The sequence below is a fragment of the Cetorhinus maximus genome, chromosome 7 (assembly GCF_964194155.1).
Source record: "Cetorhinus maximus chromosome 7, sCetMax3.hap1.1, whole genome shotgun sequence".
Taxonomy (NCBI): domain Eukaryota; kingdom Metazoa; phylum Chordata; class Chondrichthyes; order Lamniformes; family Cetorhinidae; genus Cetorhinus; species Cetorhinus maximus.
The window spans coordinates 145,319,534-145,334,166 of NC_135885.1; the positions used below are offsets into that span (position 1 = coordinate 145,319,534).

The window sequence follows — 14,633 nt, forward strand, 5'->3', positions numbered from 1 at the left end:
AGACAAAAAAACAGGTAACTACGGGCCAGTTAGCTTAACATCTGTCATTGGGAAAATGTCAGTTTATTATAAAGGATGTAACAGCAGAGCATTTAGAAATACATAACATAATCAAACAGAATCAGCATGGCTTCATGAAGGGGAAATCATGCCTGATGTGATTAGAATTTATGAGAATCCTTTGAGGTGGTAACAAGCAGGATAGATAAAGGGAGCCAGTAGATGTAATATATTTGGATTTCCAAAAGGCATTGGATAAGATACTGCACATAAGGCTACTTAAGATAAGAGCCAATGGTGTTGGGGGTAGTATATTGGCATGGATAGAAGATTGGCCAACTAATAGAGAGTTGGGATAAGGGGGGAGCGTTTTCAGGATGGCAACCTGTAGTTAGTGGAGTGCCACAGGGATCAGTGCTGGGCCGCAATTATTTACAATATATATTAATGAATTGGATGAGGGAAGTGAATGTATTATTACCAAGTTTGTGGGTTGCACAAAAATAGGTGGGAAGGCAAGCGGTGAGGATGGCACAAGGAGTCTACAGAGGGATACAGACAGGCTAATGAGTGGGCAAAAACTTGGCAGATGGAATATAATGTGGGAAAATGTGAGGTTATGCACTTTGGCAAGAAGAATAGAGGAGCTGAATATTATTTAAATGGAGAAAGACTACTTACAAGCTCATCAGGTAATAGGGAAGACAAATGGAATGTTGGCCTTTAAGAGAATGGAGTATAGAAATAGGGAAGTCTTGCCAAAACTACACAAGGCACTAGTTAGACCACACCTGAATAACTGAACAGTTTCGGCCCCCTTATCTAAGGAATGATATACTGGCATTGAGGGCAGTCCAGAGAAGGTTCACTAGGTTGATCCAGAGTATGGAGGGATTTGCTTATGAGGAGAGGTTGAGTAGGTTGGGCCTGTACTCATTGGAGTTTAGAAGAATCAGAGGCAGCCATATAAGATTCTTAGGGGGCTTGACAGGGTAGATGCTGAGATTGTTTTACCTTGTGGGAGAGTCTAGGACCAGAGGGCATAATCTCAGAGTAAGGGATCACCCATTTAAGACAGAGATGAGGAGGAATTTCTTCTGAGGGTAGTTAATCTGTGGAATTCTTTACCACAGCGGGTTGTAGAGGCTGGGTCGTTAAGTATATTCAAGGCTGAGATAGACAGATTTTTAATCAGTAAGGGAATCAAGGTTTATGGGGCAAAGGCAGGAAAGTGGAGTTGAGGATTATCAGATCAGCCATGATCTCATTGAATGGTGGAGAAGACTCGATGGGCCGAATGGCCTACTTCTGCTCCTACGTCTTATGGTCTTATTCTGTTCCCTATCTACAGTTAACTGGCAATCAGAAACCTTAATCGTTCAGATTTAAATGGGTAATTTTTCTTACAGTACAAAGTTTTGTTAAGTTTACTTGCTTCCAACGACGCATTAACTTGCTTGTTGTTTCTCTAATCTATGTGCCTTCCAGTTGTCATTGCCTCCAATATGGCTGGAGCAGCAATGTATGAACTGGTTCGCGTAGGTCATTCTGAGCTGGTTGGTGAGATTATCCGTTTGGAGGGAGATATGGCTACAATCCAAGTCTATGAAGAAACCTGTATCCTTTCCGAATTGACTAACTGTATAAACTTGAGCGAGATCCTTGGAACAATTTTTGTTGGGATGAGGTGCTTTTGGCAAAAGCTGTATTTTTATTGCCCATTCTGAGCAGGTGTCTAATGAGACAGAATACATCTTGCAGTAAATGATGTAATTGAAGGAGAGGACATTTCAGTGATGAGGACATAAATAGTGGTTGACAAAAGACCAACTGGCCTTCATCATTGTTCCTGCACAGACCATGTACATCACCTTAAACTCAGCCTGACTAATCACCTGAGGAAAGGATCTGCATGTTTGTCCTGTAACACTCTAGAATAATGTCACATACCATCATCAGTCCTGTCCCTGCACTCATGGCTGAAGCTTCATGTCCAGACACTTCCTCCATCTCCCTCCCCCTACTGTAGCCCAGTGATTTCCAAGAAGGAAAAAGCACTCTCCTGCTGAAGGCAGCCACATAATCTGTGAAGTAATTCCATAGGCAAAAGTTGACGCTCAATAACTTTTTTCAAGTCTGTGTTCTTTGTATGTGAGCTTGAAGAATGAGTGATGTGCTGCAGGCACTTATTTAGCAGGCTTACCCTACCCTTGAAGGTTCCCGGAACTTGATTATGTTTAATCATCTTATCAGGAATGTTGTAAGCAGTGTTTTCCTAAGTTCCCACCCAATAGCTGGTGTATCTGTCGGGGATCCAGTGCTTCGTACAGGAAAACCCCTCTCTGTGGAGCTGGGACCCGGCATCATGGGAGCCATTTTTGATGGGATCCAGCGACCTCTCAAGGACATCAATGATCTGACGCAGAGTATTTACATCCCCCGTGGTGTCAACGTGAATGCTCTGAGCAGAGAATTGAAGTGGGAATTTACTCCTTCCAAGAATATGCGGGTAAGGGCTTTCACTAAATGAATTTAACTGGATTTTCTCAGATGGGCTGTAAGCTGAAGGTGGTTCCCACGGCCTGGCAACATTAGTGGAAAGTGAAATAGTTAACGCTTCAGGCCTGTGACTTTCCACCCTGCTGTCAGAACTGAGTATTTCCAGCACTTTGTTTTTATTTTAGATTGCCAGCGTTTGTAGTATTTTGTTTTTGTCCCACTGCCTGAGCATGTGCTGTTTGTCCAATGTCCCCAGGATACCATGGTAGCTTTTAAGAAAGCCAAATGATAGATTTTGTTAAAGTCAGGATGAAACAGTCTATTTGATTATTGGAAGTAAATCTAGAGAGAGAATTTTAGAAGTTGTTTGAGGTAAAATTTAAATCTGTTTTCAAAACAAATAGCCTCCAGTTAATGCTAGTGTTCTGTTGATGGTTAGAAACTGTAATTCCCATTACTTTTAGATAGAGAGATAGGCACAGAGCCACACTTCCAAGAGCTGGTAGCAAAACTGCAAATTTAATGTTTGCAGTGGGGTACCACAGGCCCATGCTGCTGGTTTGGGGGGGAAGGGTGAGGGGACAGCGTGGGGGGAGGAAATCTGCGAGCCACCGCTGCTGGGGGAGGCGTGTCCACTGCTCTCCTAGGGTGCCGCCGGCCTGCGCCGCGTGCTGAGGTGGGGTGCCGCTGCCCTGCTGGGGTGGGGTGCCGCTGCCCTGCTGGGGTGGGGTGCCGCTGCCCTGCTGGGGTGGGGTGCCGCTGCCCTGCTGGGGTGGGGTGCCGCTGCCCTGCTGGGGTGGGGTGCCGCTGCCCTGCTGGGGTGGGGTGCCGCTGCCCTGCTGGGGTGGGGTGCCGCTGCCCTGCTGGGGTGGGGTGCCGCTGCCCTGCTGGGGTGGGGTGCCGCTGCCCTGCTGGGGTGGGGTGCCGCTGCCCTGCTGGGGTGGGGTGCCGCTGCCCTGCTGGGGTGGGGTGCCGCCGCCCTGCTGGGGTGGGGTGCCGCCGCCCTGCTGGGGTGGGGTGCCGCCGCCCTGCTGGGGCGGGGCGCCGCCGGCCTGCCCTGCCTGCTGGGGCGGGGCGCCGCCGTCCTGCCCTGCCTGCTGGGGCGGGGCGCCGCCGTCCTGCCCTGCCTGCTGGGGCGGGGCGCCGCCGTCCTGCCCTGCCTGCTGGGGCGGGGTGCCGCCGTCCTGCTGGGGCGGGGTGCCGCCGTCCTGCTGGGGCGGGGTGCCGCCGTCCTGCTGGGGCGGGGTGCCGCCGTCCTGCCCTGCCTGCTGGGGCGGGGCGCCGCCGTCCTGCCCTGCCTGCTGGGGCGGGGTGCCGCCGTCCTGCCCTGCCTGCTGGGGCGGGGCGCCGCCGTCCTGCCCTGCCTGTTGGGGCGGGGCGCCGCCGTCCTGCCCTGCCTGCTGGGGCGGGGCGCCGCCGTCCTGCCCTGCCTGTTGGGGCGGGGCGCCGCCGGCCTGCCCCGCCTGCTGGGGTGGGGTGCCGCCGTCCTGCCCTGCCTGTTGGGGCGGGGCGCCGCCAGCCTGCCCTGCCTGCTGGGGTGGGGTCTATCTGTCGTTGTTGACTGACTCTAGTGAGCTAGACCTCAGTTTCCTTCTGTGTTCAGTTAAAACAGAATTTGGTTGATTCAACCTCCATAAATCAGTGATACTGGGTGGCCATACATGGCATAATCGCCCTAAAACTGAAGTACAGCTTACAGCTTTCATCAATGGCTTATTTTTTTTTAAATTGCCTGCTCGCTGCCTATCTGCCTCTCAGCGATCATACGCAGATAGAGATATGAAATGCTGCTTGGGGTCGGGGAATGAATGCATTTATGCCAGTCTTAAACTAGCCTTGCCCTCCTCCTCCCCCCACCCATCTCTCTCTCTCTCTCTCTCTCTCTCTCTCTCTCCCTACCCACCCACCCACCCACCCACCCAGTGAGAGTGAACTAGTTTGAAAGTGCGGGTGAGGTTGAAGTAGTGCTGAACCTCTTGCTGAGGCACTGAGAATAGGAAAGGAGCAGCTATAATAAGCAGTCCCAACAGATGGAATCAACATAGCAATTGGTGCAGGAGCCTCAAGAAGATAGAGTTGGCAAGAATTGAGAAACCATCTTTTTGTTAGTCAAATAATTCTGTTCATCTGTACCTGCTACGTGAACTGTTGGCTTCTAAGTCATTCTGGCTCAACTGTGTTCTGTCTAAAGTTAATGACTATACCATGACAACATTTATGACACTGGTAGTGATAAGTAAAGTGGGAACTGGAATTTATAAGTTCATTATTTCAAAAATAGTATGGTCATACTTTGAGCTGTAAATTGTTTATTTTCAGGTTGGTAGTCACATCACTGGTGGAGATATATACGGCTTTGTGTTTGAGAATTCTCTTATTAAGCACAAGATCATGCTTCCTCCAAGAAGCAGGGGAACTGTCACATATGTCGCCCCACCAGGGAACTATGATGTCTCTGTAAGTACTTGAAGATTGCATTTATTTCTTAAATCTGAACCAAATGTGTTCATGGATTTATCAGTTGCAAATATGTTTCACAAGACTGGATGATGTACAGACCTCACTTGTGTTTTTGTGGAAGAATGCTGAAATGGCCAGCAAAGCACTCCGTTGTCTCGAGGGCAATTAGGGATGGGCACTAAAGCTGTCCTTGCCAGTGGCACTTGCAGCAAGAATGAATTAAAATGATTATTTGCATCTAACTTAGAAAATTATCCCCCAAGGTGTTATGCAAAGTTGAAAGCAAAAAGTGTGAAATACTAGGAAAGGGACCAAAAGGTGAATTCTAAGGGGTATCTTGAAGGAGTTGAGAGAGATGGAGGGGTAGATAAACTTGAATAGAAAATTCTAGAGCATGGGGCCTGGGTGACTGAAGGCCTGCTCACCACTGGTAGAGTAGAAATGTGGGGGAGAAGGTGCACAAGAGGCCAGAATCAACGGAATGGAGAGATTGAGCTAGGGAAGGGATGATGTAGGACTGGAGGAGGTTTTACCAGTATCTCAACCATGCCAAAGTCCAAAAAATATTCATTAAATTAACCAGATTGCCTTTTTAAAAAATTTGTTCATGGGGCATGGTCGTCACTGGCAGAGCCAGCATCTATTGTCCATCCCTAAGTGCCCTTAATATCATGTTGGTGAGCTGTCTTCTTGAACCGCTGCAGTCCATGTGGTGTAGATACGCCCACAGTGCTGTTAGGGAGGGTGTTTCAGGATTTTGACCCAGCGACAGTGAAGGAACGGCCGACATATTTCCAAGTCAGATGGCGTGTGACTTGGAGGGGAGCTTCCAGGTGGTGGTGCTCCCATCTACCCGCTGCCCTTGTCCTTCCAGGTAGTAACAGTTGCAGGTTTGGAAGGTGCTGTCTGAGGAACTTTGGTGAATTCCTACAGTGCATCTTGTGGATGGTACACACTGCTGCTACTGTGCGTCGGTGGTGGAGGGAGTGAATGTTTAATATGGTGAATGGGTGTCTTGGGAAATGAATTAGATTTAAAATCTCAGTTTATTTAGATAGCAACAAAGTTATTCAAACAGCAGCCATTTTTGCTGGTGGCAATAATAGATTGTAACTGTTGGTTATTTTCCTCCTCCTCTTTCTTTTTTAAAGGATGTGGTTCTGGAACTTGAATTTGAAGGCATCAAAGAGAAGTTCACCATGGTTCAGGTATGGCCTGTTCGTCAGGTGAGGCCAGTCACTGAGAAGCTCCCAGCCAATCACCCTCTGCTGACAGGACAGCGTGTGTTGGATGCACTTTTCCCGTGAGTTTATCTTCAATTAAATGCACTTTGGTTTGATATGTTGGAATGTCCAAACCCAGATGTTTGGAATTCTCGTCTGCAGCCTCTTTTCACACCACGCACCAGACAGATGGCATAAAATACAGTGTTCCCTTGAGTTCCTGCCAAGCACCATCTGAGGCTGATTTCAGGGGCTATTTTGTCTCTTGAAGGAAATGCGCACAAATGATTGAAGGTAGCAGGGCAGGTCGAGAAAGTGCTTAAAAAGGCATATGGGATCCTGGGCTTTCTAAATAAAGGAAGCAAAGGAAGTTATGCTGAACCTTTATAAAACACCAGTCTGACCTCAGCTGAACTTGCTAAGTTGTTCTTGCAGGTAACCAGCACAGTCAGGATTGGCTGAAGGCCGCTTTTTGTGCCGTACTATTCTATGATTCGATGCCAAGATAGCTCCAGGGCCTCAGAGGCTGGAATTCCACGAGAGAGAGAGGCAAAGACATTGTGTTTGGGCCAGGTACAAAAGGTTGAATTTTGAAGTATGAGATTTCCTAACTCTTTGACCCAGGGTTATACCTCTGGCAGGAAATGCTGTGAACCCTGATAATACACAGAATTGATGCAGGTAATTCAACTGATGTGTGTACTTAAGCCATCCATAGTCATATCTTTTACCTCTTGCCGCACCCCTCCTCACCTGCTTTTGCTTCCTTCTCTTCAAGATTAGCCTTCACTCATCAGCGCTGTTCCTTCAGGCCTTTCATGAAGTTGAAATGAGGACCCCATATGGGAATAGGTTTGGTTATGTGGGACACATGCATGTTATTACAAGCTATGTTATAGGGTAATCCCTTCTGTTTTGAAGGCTTCTCCTCTTCAATGCATTATAACCACTGGAGCCAATTGTGGCGAGAGCTTCTTGGCAGAATTAATGGGCGCTAAGCAATGTGTTACACTGTTCCATTCATTTCTATAAATCCTGAATAATGTGCTTAAACTGGGGATTAATGAGCATTTGGTGGGAAAGAATCCTTTGTTTCTGTCTATGTTGACTTATAGCGGATTCATTGTTTTATTTGTCTTGTTCTTGTGTTTAAGGTGTGTGCAGGGTGGAACCACAGCTATCCCAGGCGCCTTTGGGTGTGGAAAGACCGTCATTTCTCAATCACTCTCAAAGTACTCCAACAGTGATGTGATCATCTACGTTGGATGTGGGGAGCGTGGCAATGAGATGTCTGAAGTTCTGAGAGATTTCCCAGAGGTTAGATTAAAGTTATCTTCAAAAAGAAAACACTTCAAAAGTGAAAGCTATGTTTGCAAATATTTTTTTAAGAAAATGTTGCAGAGTAATGGTAAACCCACTCCCATCAACATCCTGGGGGTTACCGTTGACCAGAAGTTGAACTGGACCAGCCATATAAATACTGTGGCTACAAGAGCAGGTCAGAGGCTGGGAATCCTGTGGTGAGTAACTCACTTCCTGACTCCCCAAAGCCTGTCCACCATTTACGAGGCTCAAGCCAGGAGTGTGATGGAATATTCTGCACTTGCCTGGATGAGTGCAGCTCCAACAACATTCTCAAGAAGCTCAACACCATCCAGGACAAAGCAGCCTGCTTAACTGGCACCTCTTCCACCACCTTCAGCATTCACTCCCTGCACTACCAGCACACAGTGGCAGGAGTGTGTACCATCTACAAGATGGACTGCAGCAAATCACCACGATTCCTTCGACAACACCGTCGAAACCCACGACCCCTACCACCTAGAAGGACAAGGGCTGCAGACTCGAGAATACCTGCACCTTCCCCTCCAAGCCACACACACTCCTTTCTTGGAAATATATCGCTGTTCCTTCTCTGTCGCTGGGTCAAAATTCCTGGAACTCTCCCCCCCACCCCCCCCCCCTCCACCCACCCACCAACAGCACTGTGGGTGTGCCTACACCACAGGGACTGCAGCAGTTCAAGAAGGCAGCTCACCACCACCTTCTCAAGGGCAATTGGGGGCAGTAAATGCTGCATTTGCTGCTAACACCCTGCAGGCGTATTTTGAGTGTGTTACTCCGTGCTATCATTGTGAGCAACAGAATCGGCAGAGGCCAGGACCAAAGATGGCACTGCTCAAATCATCACAGCTCCATTTTAGGCAGCAGTGTTTTTATCTGTCCTTGAGGCGTCCCTGTTGGCTCCATAAAGTTAACACAACAGTTCCAAATCCACGAGACTGAGAAAATACCTAAACTTAACAAGGTGAATATGTATTCAACTAATTATTTGAAATCACGGCGTCACATTTTTAACCGCCAGTGAGACAGAAGTGGATTAAATATAGACTATTTGGAGAAAAGCCCCAGAATGTAACCTGTTTCATTAAATGTGTTACTTTTCCTGCGTATGAACTTTATCCAGTTTCAAAATGTATGTGCAGTTTTTATAGAATAATAGTTTCACTGTCTCTGAGGAGGACTGCGCAAGGATGTACTAACGGTATTGCGTATGTGTGTGGTGGCATCATTGCATTGCAGAGGGGTACTGGCAGGCTGGGCTGGGCACAGCAGAGTGACGTCATTGGTTTTCTCCGCATGTGCAGATGGATATTGGTGGCTATCTTGCATTGGCAGGAGACACAGTGGGCAATAAAAGCTGGCCTAGCTAGTGACACCCACACCTCGTGAAAAAAAGTTCTTAATTCTGAAAATTCAGCATAGATTTCTCGGCTAGTTAAGTAAGTGTTGGACCAGCTGAAATGCAGGGTTTGGTCTACTGAGAGAAACTGATTTACCAGGAACTCTCATTCAATCTACTGAGATGGACCGTCCCCTCAAGAATGCCTCGGCCCTAACTCCTTTTCCCAGTGGCTTTGCCCAGAGGTGAAAAGGTGTAGATGAGTTGGTTTTAAATCCTTCTCTCGCTGTGACATGAAGTGACTACTTTGGACAATGCTGTCTTCTGTCCGGTCCCTTAGCGTTTGTAATTTCTCATCAGTGTTGTAACATCTGATTATTGTGTTCTGTTCAGCTCACGTTATTTCACCCTTCCCTGTTGGGTAAAGACAGCAAGGGCTGAATTAGTAAGTGTACAGGTTTTACTGATGCGCTGTTTAAATAAGAAACAATACTACAGGTTCATGTCTGCATTGCCTAAAGTCTATCGATGCTGAATAATTATGCTGAATGGCCTCCTCTCTCCAGATTTATTCTTTGGATCATTCTGGATTCTAACATGCCCTATTTCTCTTGTCCTTTGTAGCTAACGATGGAGGTTGATGGGAAAGTAGAAAGCATTATGAAGAGAACATCTTTGGTGGCTAATACCTCAAACATGCCAGTCGCTGCCAGGGAAGCCTCCATATACACTGGTACAATATCTCATTTGTTTTACATGTTAATTTTTTCACTGCTGCACAGAATTGTGAAATGGTTCTATTGGCTTTTTTGCGGAGGGAAATATTAATTGGGCCTGTATCATGGGGGTTGTAAATGGACTTTGCCTGAAGATAATCCGGCATTTACTTTGCAGGGTGATAAGGAGACATGGAGAGAGATCCGCTGGTTTTCCAATGGATAACTCGTTGCGTAAACTTGGTTGTTTTTAAAGACAAACATGTTAATTTCTGATTTCCCAACCACCCTTCCTGACATTTTATTTTAAATGGTTTCCACTCTTTAGGCATTCTGTCCCCTATCTTTTCAAGCTGCTGTGATCACCCCTTCCTTTAGCGACTCTCCCTCAACTCCTTTGTTGATGTTATGTACTGGACCATCGCCAACTTTGCTCCCCTCTCCCATGTTGTTGATGTGCTGTCGTTTCCTAGATCTGTGCCCATTTCTCCCACAGTCCCATATTTGAACCCCTTCAATCTGGTTTCTATCCCCTCACGTCCCTGAATCACCCCTGACCAAAGCCACAAACAACTTCCTCTGAGCTGGCTGTTCATTGTTCCCCCTCGACCCCTCTGCAGCCTCCCATAATTCATCACATGATTACCTGTGCTTTGTTACCCAGTTTCTTGGGACTGTCTTCCCTTGTCTCCATTCATTAGCCACTCTAATCACAGCCAAAGACTTATTTTTCCAACCTTGCACTGTCACCTTGGGAGTATCCCAAAGATTCATCCTCATCTGCCCTTTGGTGACACCATCTGAAGCAGTGGGCTGGTGATGCACCCAATTCTTACCTTTCTATCACCACACTTGACCAAATGCTGCCGAATGCGTAGCTGGTGGTCTGCTTATCTTGCGCCTCTAGTATCACAACTGAATGAAATGACGCAGGCTTCTAGATGTTTGTTTATACCAGAAAATGGCACAACTTTAAATTGTTTCTTCCTGTTTGGCACCCTTTTTAAGGCATCACCCTTTCTGAATACTTCCGGGATATGGGTTACCACGTCAGTATGATGGCAGATTCCACATCCCGATGGGCTGAGGCGCTAAGAGAAATCTCCGGGCGTCTGGCAGAAATGCCTGCTGGTAGGTTTTTTGTCAACAGTGTCGCTACCAAATTAAATTAGAATATTACTCTGCATTTTAGAAATGAAGGTTGGTGATTGTGGAAAATTCAGGTCATGCTACAGGTATTTTCCTGGGTTTATTGGCTTCAGTTGCTCCAGCTGTGCCTGAAGATCTTACTTTTATGGTGGTTGACTCTCACGGCCTTGTATCGGCATCTTGTGGTAGAGAGTATGTAACAAAAAAATGCCCTATCTTACTGAAGGCAGACATTAAGCTCAGATGAGACTTGGTTTAAAATCATTAGAGCAACTGTGTTCCTGCAATAAAACGCCTACCATAAAGATTGAAGAAATCGAGTGTAAAAGACACAGTACCCTTTGCAATTGCTGCACATTGAGTTCCACTATCCTACCCTTCGATATTGAGCAGCGAGGGCACTCCTGAAGATAGGATGTTTGGGCTGCTCACTGAAATGACCGCCACCTCTTATCCAAGAGGGTTATCTTAAGGCAGATCCAAAACTCGTAGCCACGATTCCACTTTACACAACATTTGGAATTAATTTGACTTGTATCTGTATTTTCAGGAGACTAATAATGTCCAAGTACTTAGTGACCCGTTGAGAATGTGATTGAAACCAACTTTATCTGTTTTTCTAGACAGTGGTTATCCTGCTTACCTGGGAGCCCGTTTGGCCTCATTTTATGAGCGTGCAGGTCGGGTCAAGTGTCTGGGAAACCCTGAGCGAGAGGGTAGTGTCAGCATTGTTGGAGCGTAAGTGTTTAATCAGGAACTGGAAGCATCAGCCCTGCGTTTAAGGGAATTTGTCCCAATGGAAAGCTTCTTGATGGTTTACTTTTTAATTGGATGAAAATGTGAGGTGCACCTCTTCATGCTCATCATTTAGTCATTATCTGCATTGATATGAAATGAAATCAGTAGAGTACACATGCACATTGATTATCTTTAATCATTTGGAATTTCATCGAGCTAAAAGCTTAAATCACAGAAAATTAGCCTTATGGCCTGCTGTACCCACCTCTCCATTGAAAACTTCATGTCATGTATAATCTTGCATCTTAGAAATCTGCACTTCCATATCCACATGAAAAACATCAAAACAAAACAGAGAGTGTTATTGGGCTTTTCATATCTAAGTTGCTTTAATCAAGGCCTGGATATGCTATTGAGGTTGATGGCTGTTAAATACATGTACATGACAATAAGAAACTCTCCCTCAGCGAGCTAGGAGTGGAACAGGCAGCCAGGAGTCTGACATGTTGCTTGGTAACAATTTAGTGGTTACTCACACTTGAGGCATGTCCCACATTCTGGTGCTGCAGGGTGCGAGCCATCCATCAGGCAGCTGTGTACAGTTCCCACAGGACCCTTTAAAATCCCATTAGAGAGAAATGAGGACTGTTGCATGTGGCACTCTTTCAAATCTCTGGCAAGCTATTAGACACTCTGTCCATACGATAGCTTGTGTCACGTTAAAATATGTGATTATGAGAGAGCAAGAGATTTTATTTTATCACACTGCTCCAAATCTTCTAAACCTTGCTGTTTGCAAACTGTTCTCAAAATCTGAGAAGGCCCTAAAACTAATGTTTTAACACAGTCTCATGCTAAAACACTTTCTTTGTATTATTTCAAAACGCTAAATAATTGTGGATTTGTGTACATCTTTCTTTCTCGCTTTTTTCTTTGTTTCATTGACTCATTCTATCACCCTCTCCCTCTTTCTCTTCTTTCGCCCTAGTGCATTCTCAGTCTTCTCTTTGATTTTTTTTTATTGCAAATGATTCCTTCAATACCTAATTGAAGCTGCATCTAGATCAGCTGACTGCTAACGGTTATAGAAGCTTGCTTCAACCCCCTTAACTAATTTTGTCTTTGATCACAGTGTTTCTCCCCCTGGTGGTGATTTCTCCGATCCTGTGACGTCAGCTACTCTTGGTATTGTACAGGTAAACTGAAACAAATTTAAAGCTTCTCCAGGCTTTTCAGCTGTACCTTTCCTGTTGGCAACAGTCAACAAATTGGAGTATGATTGACTTATTTTTATCCACTAAACCAAATATTCAATCACACTCATTGTAATTAAATGTGACCCAATGTACACACTTATACCAAGGATTGGAGCTAGTTGGAAGTTTAATAATTCTTGCAATCATTCATATTTTTATTATGTCTGTTAGTGTGGTGAGGGAATAGGTGTATTATCCAAGCACTGACAATTGTGCATTTGCCTGTCTTGTTCTGTAAAAATAATGCGACTTCTGAAGCCCATCCTCTCAAAAAAAATATAATTGTCATTATCCCTAGAGCAGTGCTTGGAGAGCGCTCCATATTCACTAGGTTGTGCAGTGTCTGCAATTTGGCTGGTATTGTTTAGGAACACAAATAGGAGCAGGAGTAGACCATTCAGCCCAGCAAACCTGTTCCACTATTCATTGCAATCATGACTGATCTCGGGCTTCACCTCCATTTTCCATCTCTCTCCCCACATCCCTTGATTCCCTGAGAAATCTGTTTATCCTATTTTTAAATATATTCAACGATGGAGCATCCACAACCCTCTGGGGTAGGGAATTCCAAAGATTCACAACCCCATTGAGTGAAGCCATTTCTCCTCATCTCAGTCCTAAATGATCGTCCCGTTACCCTGAGACACTGCCCCTGTGCTTTAGGCTCCCCAGCCAGTGGAAACAATCTCTGTGTCTATCCTGCCAAGTCTCTTCAGAGTCTTGTAAGCTTCAACGACAACACCTCTCATTCTCCTAAACCTCGGAGAATACAAACCCAATTTCTTAGCCTCTCATCATAGGACAACCCCCTCATCCCAGGGACCAATCCATTGAACTTTGCTATACCGCCTCCAGTGCAAATATATCCTTCCCTGAATATGGAGAACAAAACTGCACGCAGTATTCTTTGTGGTCTTACCGAAGCCCTGTGCAATTGTAACAAGACTTCTTTATTTCTGTTCTCCAATCCCCTTGCAATAAAGACCAACATGCCATTTGCCTTCCTAATTGCTTGCTGCACCTGAATCTTAACTTCTGAGTTCCTTGTATGAGCACACCCGAGTCTCTATGAACATCAATATTTATAAGTTTTACGCCTTTCAAAAAATGTTCTGCTTTTCTAGTCTTGTGTCCAAAGAGAGTAACTGCACACTTCCCCACATTATACTCCATCTGTCTTTTGTTTCCCACTCACTTTACCTGTCTATATCCCTTTGCAGCCTCTGTGTCCTTCCTCACAATTTGCATTTCCACTCAGCTTTGTATTGTCAGCAAACTTCGCCAAAGGGACAGAGAGTAATGTATCTAAGTTAACATAGATTGTAAATAGCTCCAGCCCCAGCCACTGATCCTTGCAGCACTCCATTAACCATAGCCTGCCAAACAAGCATACCAAACTTAAACATTAATTTCTTTACAATTGTTTCAGTGTAATTTTACCACAGAGTGATACTGAGAGGTATGGGGGAGTGGGGGGGGTTAATCTAGTCGTAGCCACTTGTAGAAGCGATATTTGAAAAATCCTTGGTTATCCAGTTCACTTTGGTCCATTTTTACATCTGCGAAAGAGAAATTCAAATATGGTTCAAATTCACATATGGCCAAAATAAATTGGGCTACTGGAGCAGCGCACAACCCAAAGAATATGAGGGCGGAAATCTTTTCAAAACGATCACATGTCTCCATTGGCCAGGCAGAAAATTGAGAGCTGCAACTGCCAGCTCACACCAGGATCAGCCTCTACCGTGTGCATGGGTGGTGTAAATCATTTAAAGTCACTTCAGCCGGTTAGTGTATTTCTCAATGTTGTCATTGACAAACCAGTGAGGCCCTGTTCCCTTGACTCCTCTCTCAATAACACTTTTATAAATAGGAAGTATCTCCAGGCTAGTACCTGGCCTCTTGTTCT

The 14,633-nt window shown here is 45.6% G+C and overlaps 1 protein-coding gene across 1 annotated transcript in view; it reads left to right on the forward strand.

Annotated features, from left to right (window-relative positions):
- The window catches only part of atp6v1ab (ATPase H+ transporting V1 subunit Ab), a 36,040-nt gene that overhangs the window by 8,781 nt on the left and 12,626 nt on the right, over positions 1–14,633 (forward strand). Inside the window, exons 3-11 of the mRNA XM_078546061.1 lie at positions 1,489–1,617; positions 2,295–2,509; positions 4,819–4,956; positions 6,111–6,262; positions 7,337–7,499; positions 9,490–9,598; positions 10,590–10,712; positions 11,354–11,468; positions 12,601–12,664. Coding sequence (XP_078402187.1) covers positions 1,489–1,617; positions 2,295–2,509; positions 4,819–4,956; positions 6,111–6,262; positions 7,337–7,499; positions 9,490–9,598; positions 10,590–10,712; positions 11,354–11,468; positions 12,601–12,664 — 1,208 coding nt within the window. The remainder of the gene's footprint in view (positions 1–1,488; positions 1,618–2,294; positions 2,510–4,818; positions 4,957–6,110; positions 6,263–7,336; positions 7,500–9,489; positions 9,599–10,589; positions 10,713–11,353; positions 11,469–12,600; positions 12,665–14,633) is intronic.